Raw genomic sequence first — 18,216 nt, 5'->3', positions numbered from 1 at the left:
ATACTTTGAGAAGTATTGGAATGAGCTCTTCTTTAAAGGTTTTGTAGAACTCGGCTGAGAACTCATCTGGTCCCGGACTTTTCTTTGTTGGAAGGCTTTTGATGACTTCTTCTATTTCAGTACTTGAAATTGGTCTATTTAAATTGTGTATGTCCTCCTCGTTCAGTTTAGGCAATTCATATGTCTCTAGAAACCTGTTGATGTCTTCGAAATTTTCTATTTTGTTGGAGTATAGATTTTCAAAATAGCTTCTAATTATGTTTTGTATTTCAGTCCTGTCTGTTGTGATATTTCCTTGTTCATTCCGAATTTTAGTGATTTGGGTTTTCTCTCGTCTTCTCTTTGTTAGTGTGGCTAAGGGTTTATCAATTTTGTTTATTTTTTCGAAGAACCAACTATTTATTTTGTCAATTTTTTGTATTGTTTCTTTTGTTTCAATTTCATTGATTTCAGCTCTGAGTTTAACTATTTCCTGTCTTCTACTACTTTTGGTGTTGGTCTGTTCTTCTTTTTCTAGGGCTTTGAGCTGTAGCTTTAGGTCGTTTATTTGTTGAGTTTTACTTCTTTTATTAAATGCGCTCCATGAAATAAATTTCCCTCTAAGTACTGCTTTCATAGTGTCCCAGAGATTTTGATATGATGTTTCTTTGCTCTCATTTACCTCTAAGAATTTTTTAATTTCCTTCCTAATATCTTCTGTTATCCATTCATCATATAATAGCATATTGTTTAATCTCCAGATGTTGGAATAGTTTCTGTGTTTTACTCTTTCATTTATTTCTAACTTCAATCCATTATGATCTGATAGAGTACAAGGTATTATCTCTATCTTCTTGTATTGGCTAACAGTAGCTTTGTGGCATAATATATGGTCTATTTTAGAGAAGGATCCATGTGCTGCTTGAGAAGAAAGTGTATTCGCTCTTGGTTGGATGGTATATTCTATAAATGTCCGTTAAGTCTAAATTATTGATTGTGTTATTGAGATCTATGGTTTCTTTGTTCAATTTTTGTCTGGAAGATCTGTCCAGTGGTGAGAGAGGCGTGTTAAAATCACCTAGTATTATTGTGTTATGGTCTATTTGGTTTCTGAAATTGAGAAGGATTTGTTTGACATACATGGATGAGCCACTGTTTGGGGCATAGATGTTTATGATTGTTATATCTTGCTGATTCATGCTTCCCTTAAGCAGTATGAAATGACCTTCTTTATCCCTTCTGACTAACTTTGGCTTGAAGTCCACACTATCGGAAATGAGGATGGATACTCCAGCTTTTTTGCTGAGTCCATGTGCATGGTATGTTTTTCCCCATCCTTTCACCTTTAGTCTATGGGTATCTTTTTCTATGAGGTGAGTCTCTTGCAGGCAACATATTGTTGGATCTTTCTTTTTAATCCAATCTGCCAGTCTATGTCTTTTGATTGATGAATTCAGGCCATTAACATTCAGGGTTATTATAGAGATATGATTTGGTTTCCCGGTCATTTGGTTCATTTTTTAAATTTTATTTATTTATTTCTTTGACACAACTTGTTTCCTCCTTTATTTGACAATTCCTTTAGGATAATTCCTCCCTTTGCTGATTTGCTGCTTTGGTTTTCATCTCTTCCTCATGGAATATTTTGCTGAGAATGTTTTGTAATGCTGGCTTTCTTTTTGTAAATTCTTTTAGCTTTTGTTTATCATGGAAGGATTTTATTTCATCATGAAATTTGAAGGTAAGTTTTGCTGGGTATAAGATTCTTGGTTGGCATCCATTTTCTTTCAGGGCTTGAAAAATGTTGTTCCAGGCCCTTCTAGCTTTTAGGGTCTGGATTGAAAAGTCTGCTGATATCCGTATTGGTTTCCCCCTGAATGTAATTTGGTTCTTTTCTCTCACAGCTTTTAAAATTCTGTCTTTATTTTGTATGTTAGGTATTTTCATTATAATGTGCCTTGGTGTGAGTCTGTTGTAATTTTGTGTATTTGGAGTCCTATAAGCCTCTTGAACTTGATTTTCCATTTCATTCTTCAGATTTGGGAAATTTTCTGATATTATTTCATTGAATAAATTGTTCATTCCTTTGGCTTGTTTCTCTAGGCCTTCCTCAATCCCAATAATTCTTAAATTTGGCCTTTTCATGATATCCCATAGTTCTTGTAGATTCTGTTTATGATTTCTTACCATCTTCTCTGTTTGTTCAACTTTGTTTTCAAGGTTAAATATTTTGTCTTCAATGTCTGAGGTTCTGTCTTCCAGGTGTTCTATCCTATTGGATATGCTTTCTATGGAGTTCTTAATTTGGTTTATTGTTTCTTTCATGTCAAGGATTTCTGTTTGGTTTTTTTTCAATATCTCTAACTCTTTATTGAAATGATATTTTGCTTCCTGTATTTGCTCTTTTAACTGTCGATTGGTGCGATCATTCAATGCTTGCATTTGCTCTTTCATCTCATCATTTGCTTCTCTGATCATTTTAATTATGTACATTCTGAACTAAAAAGCTTTCTCTCAGCAAAGGAAACTATCAGCAATGCGAAGAAAGAGCCTACAGAGTGGGAGAATATCTTTGCCAATCATACTTCAGATAGAGCACTAATCTCCAGAATCTATAAAGAACTCAAAAAACTCTACACGAAGAATACAAATAACCCAATCAACAAATGGGCTAAGGAAATGAATAGATACTTCACAGAAGAAGATCTACAGGCAATCAACAAACATATGGAAAAATGTTCAACATCTCTAGTAATAAGAGAAATGCAAATCAAAACTACCCTAAGATTCCATCTCACCCCAATTAGAATGGCGATTATCAAGAATACGAGCAACAACAGGTGTTGGCGAGGATGTGGGGAGAAAGGTACACTCTTACATTGCTGGTGGGGCTGCAAATTAGTGCAGCCACTCTGGAAAGCAGTGTGGAGATTCCTTAGAAAACTCGGAATGGACCCTCCATTTGACCCAGCTATCCCACTCCTTGGCCTATACCCAAAGGAGTTAAAATCAGCATACTACAGAGACACAGCCACATCAATGTTCATAGCTGCTCAATTCACAATAGCCAGACTGTGGAACCAACCTAGATGCCCTTCAATTGATGAGTGGATAGAGAAACTGTGGTATATATATACAATGGAATATTACTCAGCCATAAAGAATGATAAGATTGTGGCATTTGCAGGCAAATGGATGAAATTGGAGAGTATCATGCTGAGTGAGATAAGCCAGTCTCAAGGAGCCAAGGGACGAATGATATCGCTAATAAGTGGAGGATGACACATAATGGGGGCGAGGGAAGGGTTAGTGTTAGGGTTAGAGTTAGGGTTAGGGAGGGGGGCAAGTATGGAGGAAGGAAGGACTGTATAGAGGGTAAAGAGGGGTGGGAGGGGTGGGGGGAAGGGAGAAAATAACAGAATGAATCAAACAACATTACTCTGTGTGGATTTATGATTACACAAATGGTATGCCTTTGTGCCATGTACAAACAGAGAAACAACATGTATCCCATTTGTTTACAATAAAAAAAAATTATAAAAAATAAATAAATAAATAGCTCACATAACCACACCCAAAAAAAAAAAAAAAAAAAGAAATAGAAAAGAACTATCAGAAATGAACATACACCCCCGCCCCTTAGAGATAGAAAGCTCCACATTTTTCTGAGGCATTTGCCTCAGTAGTAGAGCATTTGCCAAGCATGTGCAAGGTCCTGGGTTCAATCCACAGCACTACAGAAAAGCAAAACAAACAAACAAAAAAGCATCAACAACAGTGAATTATAAAGAGGTTTTCTTATAAACTAATCAAATCGACTATTCTACATTATCATTATCCTGTTTTTATTTTGGGTTGACAGAAAATCATCCTTTAACTTTTGCCTAGATTGGTATTTCATGAAAAGTCAAAACCCCATTTAAACCGATGTCTCTTCCAACAATCAGTTTTGTAACTTACCTGGCACTATAAAATGTAAAATAGCTCGAAGTGCCTCCAGCTGCACTGATAATGATGTCTCATGACTTTGCATAACTGTTATTATTTTGGGAACCACTGCTGCCATTGTATCCAGGGACGTGTTACTGGAGACATAAAATTGACATGTTTACTAAAAGTACAATCTGATTCAATTATACAAACACCAAATCGAAACACATGCAGAAAAACAGAATCAATATATTTTACCAGGAAAGACTATCTGAAAGATGCATTTGAATTCAGTGGTATGAGCATACATAATTCAATTGAACGAGTGTTCAATTAAAAACTGTCCTCAAGAAGCAGAATTCACAGTAACCCAGGGATTTTTTAATTAAGTTTTGTAAAACTAACACTTTTCTTCTGATCTACATATGAGTCACTGTAATCAACCCTGAAATGGAGGTGTTATTACCCCTATTTTCCAGATCAAGAACTTAGGTGGTTGGAGATTACAAAGTGACAGAGTCAAGTCAGTACCTGGTCTGGTCTGACACTGAGAGCTTTTCCCATCATACCAAGTTGCTTCTTTCATATTAACAGCACTGGCCTTCTTATATGGTATTCTTAATTAGTTTTAGTTTGTATTAGAGTCTTGGTTTCACTAAAGTATTTACACTATTCCTTCACTAAATTAGTTACACTATTTCTTCTTTACCAAGGAGCAAATGCCACTTGATTAGATCTCAATAGGTACTCAGAACTTTCATAAGGCACTCTGCTTTGCACATACCAGGTTAACTGAAACTAATGAGTATCAAACCATGTCCTTACTTTGCATGATTCCACAGTCACTGAGATGTATTTCCTCTCTTTCACCTTGAAGTCTCATTTAGAAAGCACCCCTTCCTTGGAGCTTTCTCTCCTTTGGTAATGCCAGCTGGGTTCCCCCTCTCTTACCACTGTCTTATACACCTCTGCCTTTGCAGTCGTAACACACTGTAATGTATTCCTCCCCTTGTATATCAATCTCCCCAGTTAAACAGTGTTTTGGGAGGCACCACATTGTCATAGTTAACTTCAAAATCTCCAAGACTGGAACTGTACACATTTCCATGTGAAAAAACCGAAATATGGATTGGCTTGCTCAGAGCCCACATAATCCTAAACCATGAGGTGTGACTATTTTATAAAACTTTTTGCCCCATTTATGAAGGTTTGTACAGTTCTAGCACCATAAAAATCAACATTTACAATAAGATTTTAATTTGAGTGTTTAAAAGCCACATTTAAATAATGAAATATGATTTGCACAAATAAGTAGAATAGCTGAACTTGGGTTAAAAACAATATAACTTCATTTATTATAAGTCTATGTATGTTCTTACATGCAGTTTATCAAGCTGTATGCACTTCATTAAGCTGTATGCACTTCATTTATTCATATTTAATTATAGTAGTCATAATACTTATGACTTACTGAGTGCTTGAAATGCACAAAGCATTATTTTAATCCCTTTATCAAGTCAACTTACCTAATCCTTACATTATAAACAACTTACAAGATTGTTATTATGATCCCTTTTAACGATGAGGAACCCGAAGTTTAGCAATCAAATAGTTGGTTCAAATTAGTGGCTAAGACAAGCAAATCAGTTTTTACTGCAATATCTGTGTCATTTATTTATTTTACATATGACAGTTTCCAATACAGATTTTTTTCATTTGACATTTACTCAGACAATACCAAAATTATCTCATACATTTTAGCATAATAAAATGAAAAAAGACCCTCAGCATCTCCTGCAGTGGGCATCTCTGCATGTAATCCAGATTCAGTGTTTTAAACCATTTATTCTTTAAAGACAACAGTTCCCCCCCACACACATCAGCCATCCCAGAGAGAAAGATCTTCTCTCTGCTGTACCACTAATCAGACACAGTTTTAACGTTACTGAACTTGATCTAGGTGTGACTAAAAAGCTTCCATCGCTACAGAATGAAAGCAGGAAGACAAGAAAAGTTCATTCAAATGAAGGATGAAAATGCAATAAATTAGAAGTTGCACCCTGATTTTTTCTTTTGCATCTTTTATGTAATAATTTGAAACACTGTTTTAAGTTGTGTTGCAAAATTACCATCTTTCAAAGCATAGTCAACACCAAGTATGAAGCACAAAAACAAAACAGCACATTTCCATAATCTCTGCCATTCCTTTCAATATTCAAAGAAGTATCTAATATTAGTGATGTGATATTGCAAAAGGTTTGTTTACAGTGTCTTATGCTTTTCCTTTCATTCTTAGGGAGATGTTTGAAATAATAACATTCTACCTATATGTTCTTCTTAATTTCATAAATCTATCTTACCTTCCTTCAAAAAGATGATTTAGCATTTTACAGCCACTTTCAGCCACTTCTGGAGAATGTATATGCCTCTGCATTAACTCCAAAACATTCAAGTATATTCCTTTTGACAATAGAATTTTTCTAAAATTAACTACAAGATAATTGAAGGTTACTGAGAGAAATGAAAGCACATTTTCATAAATTTATAATAAGGTATGTATATTACATATTTTATGTATAATAAGGTATGTAATATTAAGACAGTCAAATTCCTAGAAAAGCAAATATGAAAGCATATATAACTGATATTTCATTCATAACGTAAAAGTCCTTAATGTCTATTTCCCATTCATTCTCCTTTATAACACATTTATTAATTATTTGTTAAAGCGAAATTTTTTCTTTTTTTGTTTGTTTTTTGTTTTGTTTTGTTTTGTTTTGTACTGGAGATTGAACTCAGGGTGCTCCACCACTAAGGTATATTCCCAGCACTTTTTATTTTTTATTTTGAGACAGGGCCTAAGTTGCTAAGGCTACACTTGAACTTGAGATTCTCCTGCCTCAGCTTACTGGCTCACTGAGATTATAGACATGTGCCACCATGCTGGTTTTAAGGTTTTGATTTTAAAATTTTTATTCACAGAGTAGACTTATTCCAATGTAATCACCACTTCCAGTCTATGTCAAAGGAGTGCTTTTGCAGAAAAAAGTGCTTAAATAAGAGACTCTCCAAAATAAGAAAAGCAAATTTCATTCTAATACTGAAAATAACTTTAGAAAATAGCCATACTTACACTCACCCACTACGCTAGACATAGTGAGCTGGAAATAGGTCACGGATGTGAGGAGACATAACCATCCCCTCAGTTCTTGGTGGGAGGAGGGGCAGGGAGCCAAGGGGTGGAATCAGGCTAGGTTTCCTTGAGCTATTTTGTCTATTACCCCAGGGGACTACATAAATGTGTCATTTCTATGCATGCATCCATGCAAAGGGATAGAAAGCATATGAAGCATAAATAATTACATTTATTTTCACAAAGCAGTACCAAAGCTTAGGAAATACACAGATCTGCTTGACAACTGATTGTACATGTACGATCAGTAGAGAATACATTCCAGCAGTAATACCTAATATAGCACAATATATTATATAATAATTTTCCTCTTTGAAATAAACTTCCTTCACTAAATACAAATCCATTGCCTTGAAGTTTTCATGTAAGTATCAATTATCTTGAAGCCTCCATTTAAATGTCAATTCCAACATTAAACACTGTAATTTAACACTTTGGAATTGGCAAAAAAAAAAAAAAAAAAAAAGGAAACAAAGTTTTGGGTTTTGTTTTAAAAGTGTTATCAATCATGAAAAGAAAAGATATGACAAAACAACAGAAATTGAAATAATATGTACATTATAAAATATTGTCAAAACCTAAAAGCTCAGACCTTCTGAAAATATCCAGAAAAATCACACATTAAAATATGGTAAAGACTGGATTACTTTGCTTGATCACTTCAGATGTCGCCATAAACCCTTCCAAAGTGCCTAGATTCTAAGCAAGGAGTAGTGGTTCATAAATATCAGTATGCATCTGAATCCTCTGGAAGGGCAGTTGAATAACAGACTGCTGTTTACCAACTCAAGTTTATGCTTCAGTAGGTCTGTATAGGGCCTTAGAACTCACATTGTTAAACAAGTTCCTGGGCTATGCTGCCACTCCATGAACCACACTTTAAGAACCACTGTCATAGACAGTACCCAACATGTGTCCCAAGAGAAGAAACTTCACTGTAAAGTCGCTTTAACGTTTATAGGACATTTACACATGTTACATCATTTATCAGCCACCTACAGAATACTACTTGAACTCATCCACTCTATTTAAGCAGGAAATTATCTGCTTCAAAAGGGAAACAAAACAGAAAACAATATGCAGCTTCCTGCAAGTCTTGATTCAACAGTCTCCTTCTTCATGGGCTATCCAGGCACAATTCCATCTCCTCTGACTCCTAACATGTCAAATCTTCCTTGCTGCATATTTTTCTTAGCTGCCTCACATCCTGCATTTTAGTTAGTCTTATTATATATCTTCTCCATAGAGCTTAAACTCCATTAGGATTTCTGTGGAATGGTATGTCCCAAGTCCCTGATGGATTGTCTAGCACACAGAAAGAGTACAATAAAAAGTAACAATTAATTGAATATGGAAAATGCCACACAAGATGTTGGAGTCTTGACCTTGAAAGGGCCAGTTCTTCTGACTGACATTTCAGTCATTTTTCTATGAAACCATGTCCAGTCTTACACTCCCAATATTCCCAAGTGTCTTTCCATGAGAGGTTGCCTGAGGAAGTTGGTGAACAAGCTGTTCAAGTTCTTAATGCTCTACTAAAGCAGAACACCAAGTCAATACAAAAGTAGAAGAGGACAGCTTTTACATGGCTCATGGCCAAGAATGAAAAAGGAAGGAACCAGAAAGAGCAGAGAACTGATTCTGAACCAACACATCAAGGTTGATGGAAACTCACTAATCCTCAGACATCATATTAAGAAACCAGTCCAAATCTCACAAAATCGCAGCTGCTTTGTTTACATAGTAAAAGAGTTCCCCAAGTGGTTAAGAATTACAGCACTGATGAGACAGTGCTTACATGTATAAAACCTGCTTCCTCTCTAAGGAGAAGCACACAGAAGCAGCCAAGTCCTCTCCTCATTTTCCGGAGTGAAATCCCTACCCAAGCCTCTCTAACTGCACAAAAGAATACGGGAGATTCGAGAACTGCAATTTCCTCTCCGACACTCCTACTGATTCATCACCCCGCCAGCAAGCCTGTCTGTCTCCCAGAGCCCTTGCCACTGCAAGCCTTTTATTAAAACACCATCAGAGAGATGGGGTGAGAAAGAAGGAAAAAGAAGAAGAGATGATTTTCCTCTTGGCTTGACCTAAATAACAGTATAAAGAAACACGCATGAGGTAGTTTCTTGATTTCTTTCACTCTACCCAGGCTCTCTACTAAAAGCTGGTGCTTACGCTGCTCTGTGACTCAGATTAATCTTTCAGTGTTTTGTTCCATTTTTTTTTTTTTCTCCCTCTAAAAATATCTTGCAAGAGCTGCCAAGTCCCAAAGCCTTTATGACGAGTTTTCTCCCAAGGTTTTCTGGCAGTATTTCCTGTTTATGGGGGCAGGAATCTGAGCTGCCTGAGTTATTATCTTCAACCTAAAGAGTCTTTCCAGGGTACAGGAGCCATTTTTCTCTCCTTAATCATGGAAAGCTATAACACTTTCAAGAATTACATGTAAAGGACCATTTTCAAGAAAAACTGCAGCATAAACATTTTATACTGGACAATTTTACCAGATTCTAAAATGGTGAATATCTGTCCACACTATCACATCTCTATAAACTTAATTCTTAAGAAAATAACTGAACTACTACATAAAGGAAAATGGAAGGGAAAAAGCAATTCTTTGGTGCTTTTAATACATTCCAAAAATTCCCATTCAAAACAACAGAGTCTATTAATAAGAGATAGGTTCTTAAATAGACTATAGGCATAGATTGGAAAACTCTACAGCTATTAAAATGATAATGAGAATATAGATTTATCACCATGAAAAAGAAAAACATAAAATATGGTTATAAAAGAGTATAACATGATTCAATTGCTGCAAAAAGTATAAAATATATTGTGTAAGTCGTGGGTGAGTATCTACATAAAGGTCCAGAAAAACATACATTAAAATGTTTCTTTTATTCTTTATCCTTTACTCACATATCAATATATCCAAACATCAGCTATATGTGTATTAACATATTTGAATTTTTCATAATGTATAGCTTTTATAATAAAACACACCATAAAATGTATTTTCATCTATTACACAATATGGTACACCTCTTACCATTTTGTTCCAAGAGAGTTGACAATGCATTTGCAGATGCCTGGAAAACTTCTTTTGATGAAGAATGCATCAGCATGGACAACATCACTTCCCTATGAGCTGGGAACCTTGCAAAAATTCAACCACAACATCATTGGTAATCTTTTGAATAATGAGCTCAAATTCTATCATCTAACAACTCTAACTACAAGTAAACTGGGCACAAAACAATATCTTATACCATCTCCCCTTACAAGAACGAATTATAGTTAAATAGTTTGTTAAATGTTAATAAATTAATATTTGTGTTTCTTCAAAAGCTGATAAGCAAAGAACACATTAAAAAATAAATAAAATAAAACAAAAGCTGATAAGCAGTAGAGAGAAAACAAATCTGATACATAAAGAGGTGATAGGAGGAAAAAGTTAAAGTGGAGAAAAGACGACATTGCAAACAAGAAAGGAATATTTAAAAATTGTAAAGAAGCAGAGCAGACTTTAGAAGTGTGGAACATAAATCTATTTCTCTTAATAACATATTTATTTTAAAGTTTTCCTATGAATATTGAAGAATAAGTGTGCTAGGAACTAAAATTTACAAACTGAATCTTGAATCTTCCTTAATCAAGACTGTTCAACTATTTGCATGCTGGTTTCAGAATGGAAATGTTTGATTAAATAGCATCTGTGTCATTGTCATGTCATTCTTATTGGCAGTGGATTTTTATACAAGGAGGTTTCCAAAGTCTTATCTATTTAAAAACACAACGGAAACCCGGAGCAAAGAGCAGAGCTTAAGCAGCTGCCAAAGAGCACAAGTGCTGGTGAGGTTTGCATGGCCTCCTGTTGAGCCCTTAAGAAGGGACAGCTTCAAGTTGCCTTCGCAGGAGAAGACAGGTCAACACAGACATGGCAACTCAGCTTGAGAGGATCTCCAACCAAATGTAATCCTGATGCCAACAATCTGCTGACTAGTCACCACAGTGAGAAGAGTCACAGATGGCTTTGTGACTTCTATCATCAGAGATGAATTAATATGGTGTTTTTACATGATTAGCCAGAAAACTGAAGGATCCTTCGTCCATGATTCACAAATGACTGAACAACTCTTGATTCCATATCCCTCAGTAATAACTCTCATATGCACCACCTTCTCTAACTATTGAAGGCCATGAGAGCAAATACTAGACACCCGCCACTAATATGCAAAAATACATAAGTCATACATGCCCACATCAAAAATATTTCTAACAATGAAAGTTATGGTTAAGGTATCTTATATGCATTGATTAAAAATATAACTGAAATTTTCTACAGTATAAATTCAAAACCACTGACTGGCCATCTTCATCTCCAATCTTCTCATGTAAACTGTTTTGGTACATAAGGAGATTATTCAGTGCCCAGCATGCAGCCTCCTAGATTGGGGAAGGAAAAAAAATAAATTCATCAAAATATAAATTATAGAAAAACACAATTTTGAATAAGTGTGATATTTATAAGAGCCCAACCTGCACATGCTTGTTCTTCCTATGCCATGTTAAGGCTCGATAACAGGCTTCCAGCCAGAACAGTTTATCTTCTCCCTCCTCCTCATCATTCTCCGGATTCTTTTCCTCTAAGTCTTGATTTAAGAAAATGGTCTCCGCTTGAAAAAGAAGTTTAAAAAATAACGTATGTTTTTCATATGCACAAAATTCAATGACAGTATGAGTAAGCAAGCAGAAGTCCATATTTTGAAATGTTGCAAACAGAAAGAGGTGTTCTTCAGTGGCAGCCTTTGTTAATCATAAATCAAATATTACTCAGCCATAAAGAATAATAAAATTATGTCATTTGCAGGCAAATGGATGAAATTGGAGAATATCATGCTAAGTGAGATAAGCCAATCTCAAAAAAACCAAAGGATGAATGATCTCGCTGATAAGCGGATGATGATACATAATGGGGGTGGGAGGAGGGCAAGAATGGAGGCAGGAGGGACTGTATAGAGGGAAAAGAGGGGTGAGAGGGGTGGGGGGGAGGAAAAAATAACAGAATGAATCAAACATCATTACCCTATGTAAATGTATGATTATACAAAAGGTACGCCTCCACTTCATGTACAGAGAAACAAGTTGTACCCCATTTGTTTACAATAAAAAAAATCATAAAGTGATTTTTAATATATTATACACCTCAGAACACTGCCATCTCACAAACATAGATAAAAACATGAGGAAGTGGTTACCACAAAATCCAATAGAGCAGAAATAGAGGAGGATTATTTGAGATTAGTTGCCTAATCAAAACTGAACCAAGAATGTAAACAAACCCTGTATCAACTAAGACTCCCAGTTGTTAGTTCTCTTGAAAGTATTCTCTATCAGAAATGAGTTACATTAACACAGAAAAGCAAAAAAAAAAAAAAAAAAAAAAAAAAAACCCACAGAAAAGCATTTAATGCTTCCTCTTCTTCATATGATCCTAGTACTATTGTGATCAACATTTTGATGTGGACAGTCAACATGAAATGCACCCATGAGAATTTCCTTTTCAGGAGTGGGGCTGTAGCACAGTGGTGGACATGCCTTGTATGCACAAGGCCCTGGATTCAATTCCCAGCACTGAAGCGAAAAAGAAAAACAAAATTAAAGTCACTTACTGAGAAGTGCTAAGCAGCTGAGTGCTGAGATCTGTAAGGCTGCATTCTCTGAATACTGCTGCACAGCTTTCACCACAAACTCGTGCACCTCATTTAATACCAGGATATTAAAAAAATTACCTACAAGTTAAATGACACATTAGGGACATTCTCATCCATGGAACTGCAATTGCCTTACATAATATAACAGTATTTACATCAATAAATGTAAGTAGTGATGAACATCTTAATGTCATTAAAATATATTTACTTTAGGAAGTTTACTATGATTGAGAAAAAGTCTGAAAAAATTGTATGTGATCATTTAATTATCTTGGATAATGGAAATAACTGAGCAAAAATAATGATACAAAAGTTTGTTATAATAACTTTGTGTTCTTTGACTTTTTCCATCATCTTCACATGAAATCAAGATGTCCATTATACAATGCATAGAATATTCATCTTACAAAATAATTTTCCTGTCTTCTAAAAGATAAAAGTCTTGGAGGAAAAAAGGAAGAAAGAAAAAAACACCTCTCCCTCTTCATTAAATCCTTTTTCTGAAATATCATTACCTGAAAGTATACTGCTCAGAAAACCCATTGGTATACTACTTGATCTCATCTATGATAATCTTCGAGAACAGAACATAAATTATTTCATCACCTCTAACTCACCCATTCTGAGAATTTTAACAGAATATCCAAAAATATATTCTTATGATGACAGAATTTATGTTGTATTCCATATGTGCCTTTTTCTGTTTCGTTTTTTACTCACTAACAGTCAACCAGGATTCCTATTTACCTGTAAGTGTGATTTAATAATCCCTGAAACACAATGCCAGAAATGGAAAAGATCCTATATGAGGATCTAACTAAATGTCAGGCAATGACCTCAGAATCAGAAGGCAGTTCAACCCAGGAACAGCTTCTCCACCAACCCCTCCCTATGTACTTCCTTGAAGTGTGCAGTGCACATTCACCACCAAGCATACATCCCCCAGTCCTTGGTGATCCGGAGCCTTGAGGAGTCATTTCAGAAAGATTCTCTTCTACTTTTACCAGTTTGTCTAAACTTGGGTTGTTCCCATCAGTCCTTTTCCCCTGTTATTATGGCCATGTCACAGCCAGCAGCTGCTTGACCACTGGCCAACTGTGTAGGTCTGAGCAAACACCAGTAAGACAGGCCTTACTTATGTTCAGACAATGTAAATGGAAAAACGGAAAATTGCATAAGGACCTTAAATATATTAGACCCATAATTAGATTACATATTTGAAAAAATGTTAAGCATCGACTTTATGTTTTTATTTTAATCATAAAGAAAAAGTTAAAGTTTTATTCAGCTTCTTTGGAAACAATATCAGGAACAATGAAGTCTCTAGTTACTAAATGAAACAAATAATCTCTTAAGGGATAAATGAAAGTCAAAAAACACCCTTATATAAAGATTAATTAGATGACTTTTTATTTTTCAAAACAAGTTATAGAATAATACAAAAATTATATATGATTGATATATTCTTTGGTTTATTTAATTCCAATAATGTAATACCCAGCATTTTAATTTTTTTCATTGATGCATTTCAATTATACAAAATGGTGGGATACATCATGGAATATTCACACATGTGTAAAAACACAATCTGTCAAATGGGCTAAGGAAATGAACAGACACTTCACAGAAGATCTACAAGCAATCGACAAATATATGGAAAAATGTTCAACATCTCTAGTAATAAGAGAAATGCAAATCAAAACCACCCTAAGATTCCATCTCACCCCAATTAGAATGGCGATTATCAAGAATACAAGCAACAACAGGTGTTGGCAAGGATGTGGGGAGAAAGGTACACTCATACATTGCTGGTGGGGCTGCAAATTAGTGCAGCCACTCTGGAAAGCAGTGTGGAGATTCCTCAGAAAACTTGGGATGGAACCACAATTTGACCCAGCTATCCCACTCCTTGGTCTATACCCAAAGGACTTAAAATCAGCATACTACAGAGATATAGCCACATCAATGTTCATAGCTGCTCAATTCACAATAGCCAGATTGTGGAACCAACCTTGATGCCCTTCAGTTGATGAATGGGTAAAGAAACTGTGGTATATATATACAATGGAATATTACTCAGCCATAAAGAATGATAAAATTATGGCATTTGCAGGCAAATGGATGAAATTGGAGAATATCATGCTAAGTGAGATAAGCCAATCTCAAAAAACCAAAGGAAGAATGATCTTGCTGATAAGTGAATGATGACACATAATGGGGGGTGGGAGGGGTTAGTGTTAGGGTTAGAGTTACGGTTAGGGATTGGGGCAAGAATGGAGGAAGGACTGTATAGAGGGAAAAGAGGGGTGGGAGGGGTGGGGGAAGGGAAAAAATAACAGAATGAATCAAACGACATTACCCTATGTAAATTTATGATTACACAAATAGTACGCCTTTACTCCATGTACAAACAGAGAAACAACATGTATCCCATTTGTTTACAATAAAAAAATTGAAAAAAAAAACAAATAAATGGCCATAAAATTAAAAAAAAAAAAAACAGTCTGATCAATTCACGAGACCACCCCCACCCTCCCATTCTTGCTTCCCCTGCCCCATCCCCTCTCTCTCTGCACTACAGTTCCTTCTACTTTCATGGTATTCCTTTTTTCCTCTCTAGTTTCCATGTATAAGGGAAAACATAATACTTTTCTGGGTCTGTCTTATTTCACTCAAAATTATGGTCCCTAGTATCATCCATTTTCCTGCAAATGACATCACTTTGTTCTTCATAATCAAGTAAAACTCCATGATGTACATAGACTGCATTTTCTTTATCCATTCATCTAGGTGATGGACACCCAGACTGATTCCATAACTTGCTTATTGTGAATTGGGCTGTGATAAATACGGGTATGTATCTAACTCTACAGTATGCTGACTTTAATTCTTTTGAATAAATACCATAAATACCAGGGAGTACTATAGCTGGGTCATACAGTAGCTGTATTTTAAGTTTCTTGAGAACCCTCCATACTAGTTTCCATAGCAAATGTACTAATTTACACTCCCCCCAACAATATGTAAGAATTCCCTCACACCCACCCACCTGCAACCCATCCTGTAACCATTATAGACCTATTTAGGAGTCAAGTGCCATTTCCCTAATCTTGAAAACCAAACCACTTCTTCCTCTTGTTCATTTCAAGAGATTAAAGTGAACGCACATTTTCAAGGTAACATTTGCAAGTTGAAACTTGACCATGGAACGTTATAAAACATGAAATAGAATTGGACATTAGTGTGCTGCTGTAACAGCTAGTTTTAAGAAATCAACTTTTGAGTTGGGATAAAATGTTCACAGATATCAGCCAGTTTGTACAACCACATCCTTCATGAAAATGTAATATGTAATAAATAGTCTCACCTGATAAAGAGATAAGCCAGTGAATGGCTATTACATTTCAGAAGGAAAGTTTTGTTGTTGTTCAGTGCTTTTGAATTTTTTTTTTTTTTTTTTTTTTTTTTTTTTTGCGGTGCTGGGGATTTGAACCCAGGGCCTTGGGCTTGAGAGGCAAGCACTCAACCAACTGAGCTATATCCCCAGCCCAAATTTTTTTAAATTTAAATCTATGATTAACTAAGACAATTAAAACATGGAAATTGTAATACTTATGGGGTACCATGTGATATTTCAAAATACATATATATTGAACAATGTTTAATAAATCAGAGGCAACCTATCTCCTCAAACATATATCATTTCCTTATGGTGAAAATATCCAAACCCATTTCCTCTAACTTTTTGAAGTGCACAGTACATTATCATTATCTACAATCAACCCCCTGTGAGTCATAGCACACCAGAACTTCTCACTGCTATCTAACTTAGTGCCATTTGTGGCAAGCAAATGCATGAACTAGAATAGCCTTGTAGAAAAGATGGATACTGCCATTGTAATTCCTCATTTCTCTAATCCTCCTACTCTCCCAGTCACTGGTAACCACAGAAGGGATGCAAAAATCTCAGCCTGATATCACTCTTTACTGGGCTACATGATCTCAGAAAAGAGACAGAGACCTGCTGAACCACAGGTGCTCATATACAAATGTGGAGCACCCCATCTCCTAGGATTGTTTCTTGAATAAAAAATAATTATACATGAAACTACTTTAAAAGTTATGAAAGAAGTGGGCAAATATTAAGACATCTTCATTGCATCTCATAGTTTTGTTATAAAATAGCATTAAATAAATGCCTTTCATGGAAATACCAAATTGAAGGGTTGCATATAAAAAGAACTCAATCTTTAAACATTCCTGCTAACTCAGTCTATTTAGGAGTATTCCCAATGTCAAAATCAATTTCTAAATTATACAGAGGATATGATCATAGCTCCCGAAGTGAAAATTTAAGTTGCTTTAATGAAATCATGAAAATTAGGTTTTTCAAATAAATGATGACTTTTCCCCAAAAGTCATAGTGATTAAAAGCTAAATGCCTATTATAATAATCCTAATTTTGTGCAAAATATTATTGGTGATCCTTTTGGGAAAAGGTCATCAGAACCAATTTCCAACAGTTAATAATTCTACCATATTATTCACCAACCACCCACTGTTTAAAGTAAAGTTATACTCACAAATATACCAAGGAAATCTCCAGGGTGTGTGTGTGTTGGGGTAAGGGATGGTGGAGAGGTAGAGGGGAAGTCCTTTCAAAAAGGACTTGAAACAAGAACTATAAGCAGCAAGCAAACGCGTGAGCTAGAATAGACATGTGGAAAACATGAATTCTGGCACTGCAATGGAGGACTGGCCTCAAACTCTGTCCAAGGTAGGGTGGTTCAGCCAGAATCTCCCAGACCATAATGTGCTCCCTGGTCAGTCCTGTGCTCTGGTTCCAGACACATATTTCTGGAGGAGCATTTGCAATTTAGGTCTTCAGGATGCTCAGACACTTAGCTCAACCAAGGAAAATCACACAAATACAACAAAATAAACCTGTGTGATGACATGTGCATAGCAGTAACGAGTCTGGACTTCCAAGAACACATGTCAGAGTTGTCAGATACAGAACCCAAAGTAACTATTGATGACTAAAAAAAAAAAAAAAAAAAATTAAAACAAGAAGAAAGTTGGGGAGAGGAAAAACAGAAGCAAAGACAGGGCAGTCAAGTCATCCAGCAGATCTGAAAATACAGAGAAGATTTTCAAACATTTATTTTTAAAAGCTAATGAAGAACCAAGTTGATTTTATTACGGAAAAGCAAGTCAATATGTGTCCCCAAAAGAATATGTGGTGATGTGACCCATTGGCTCTTCAGAATTCAGGCAGGTCTTACAGAGTTACAGTAATTTAAGCCATGTAGTATTGGTCCACACAGATCTCCTTAGCCAGTGCAACACAACAGCAGGAACAGAAACACATATATACATCAGTGTGCCACACTACTG

At 35.5% G+C, this 18,216-nt stretch overlaps 1 protein-coding gene across 2 annotated transcripts in view; it reads right to left on the bottom strand.

Annotated features, from left to right (window-relative positions):
- The window catches only part of LRRK2 (leucine rich repeat kinase 2), a 140,942-nt gene that overhangs the window by 102,844 nt on the left and 19,882 nt on the right, over positions 1 to 18,216 (bottom strand). For both annotated transcript variants that reach the window (XM_079139253.1, XM_079139252.1), the window contains exons 8-13: positions 12,778 to 12,897; positions 11,645 to 11,781; positions 11,472 to 11,551; positions 10,155 to 10,261; positions 6,270 to 6,399; positions 3,940 to 4,064 (exon numbers count right to left, since the gene is read on the bottom strand). In XM_079139253.1, coding sequence (XP_078995379.1) covers positions 3,940 to 4,064; positions 6,270 to 6,399; positions 10,155 to 10,261; positions 11,472 to 11,551; positions 11,645 to 11,781; positions 12,778 to 12,897 — 699 coding nt within the window. The remainder of the gene's footprint in view (positions 1 to 3,939; positions 4,065 to 6,269; positions 6,400 to 10,154; positions 10,262 to 11,471; positions 11,552 to 11,644; positions 11,782 to 12,777; positions 12,898 to 18,216) is intronic.

The sequence above is a fragment of the Sciurus vulgaris genome (genome assembly GCF_902686455.1).
Source record: "Sciurus vulgaris genome assembly, chromosome: 5".
Lineage (NCBI taxonomy): Eukaryota > Metazoa > Chordata > Mammalia > Rodentia > Sciuridae > Sciurus > Sciurus vulgaris.
This window is presented reverse-complemented; position numbering and strand designations above follow the sequence as displayed.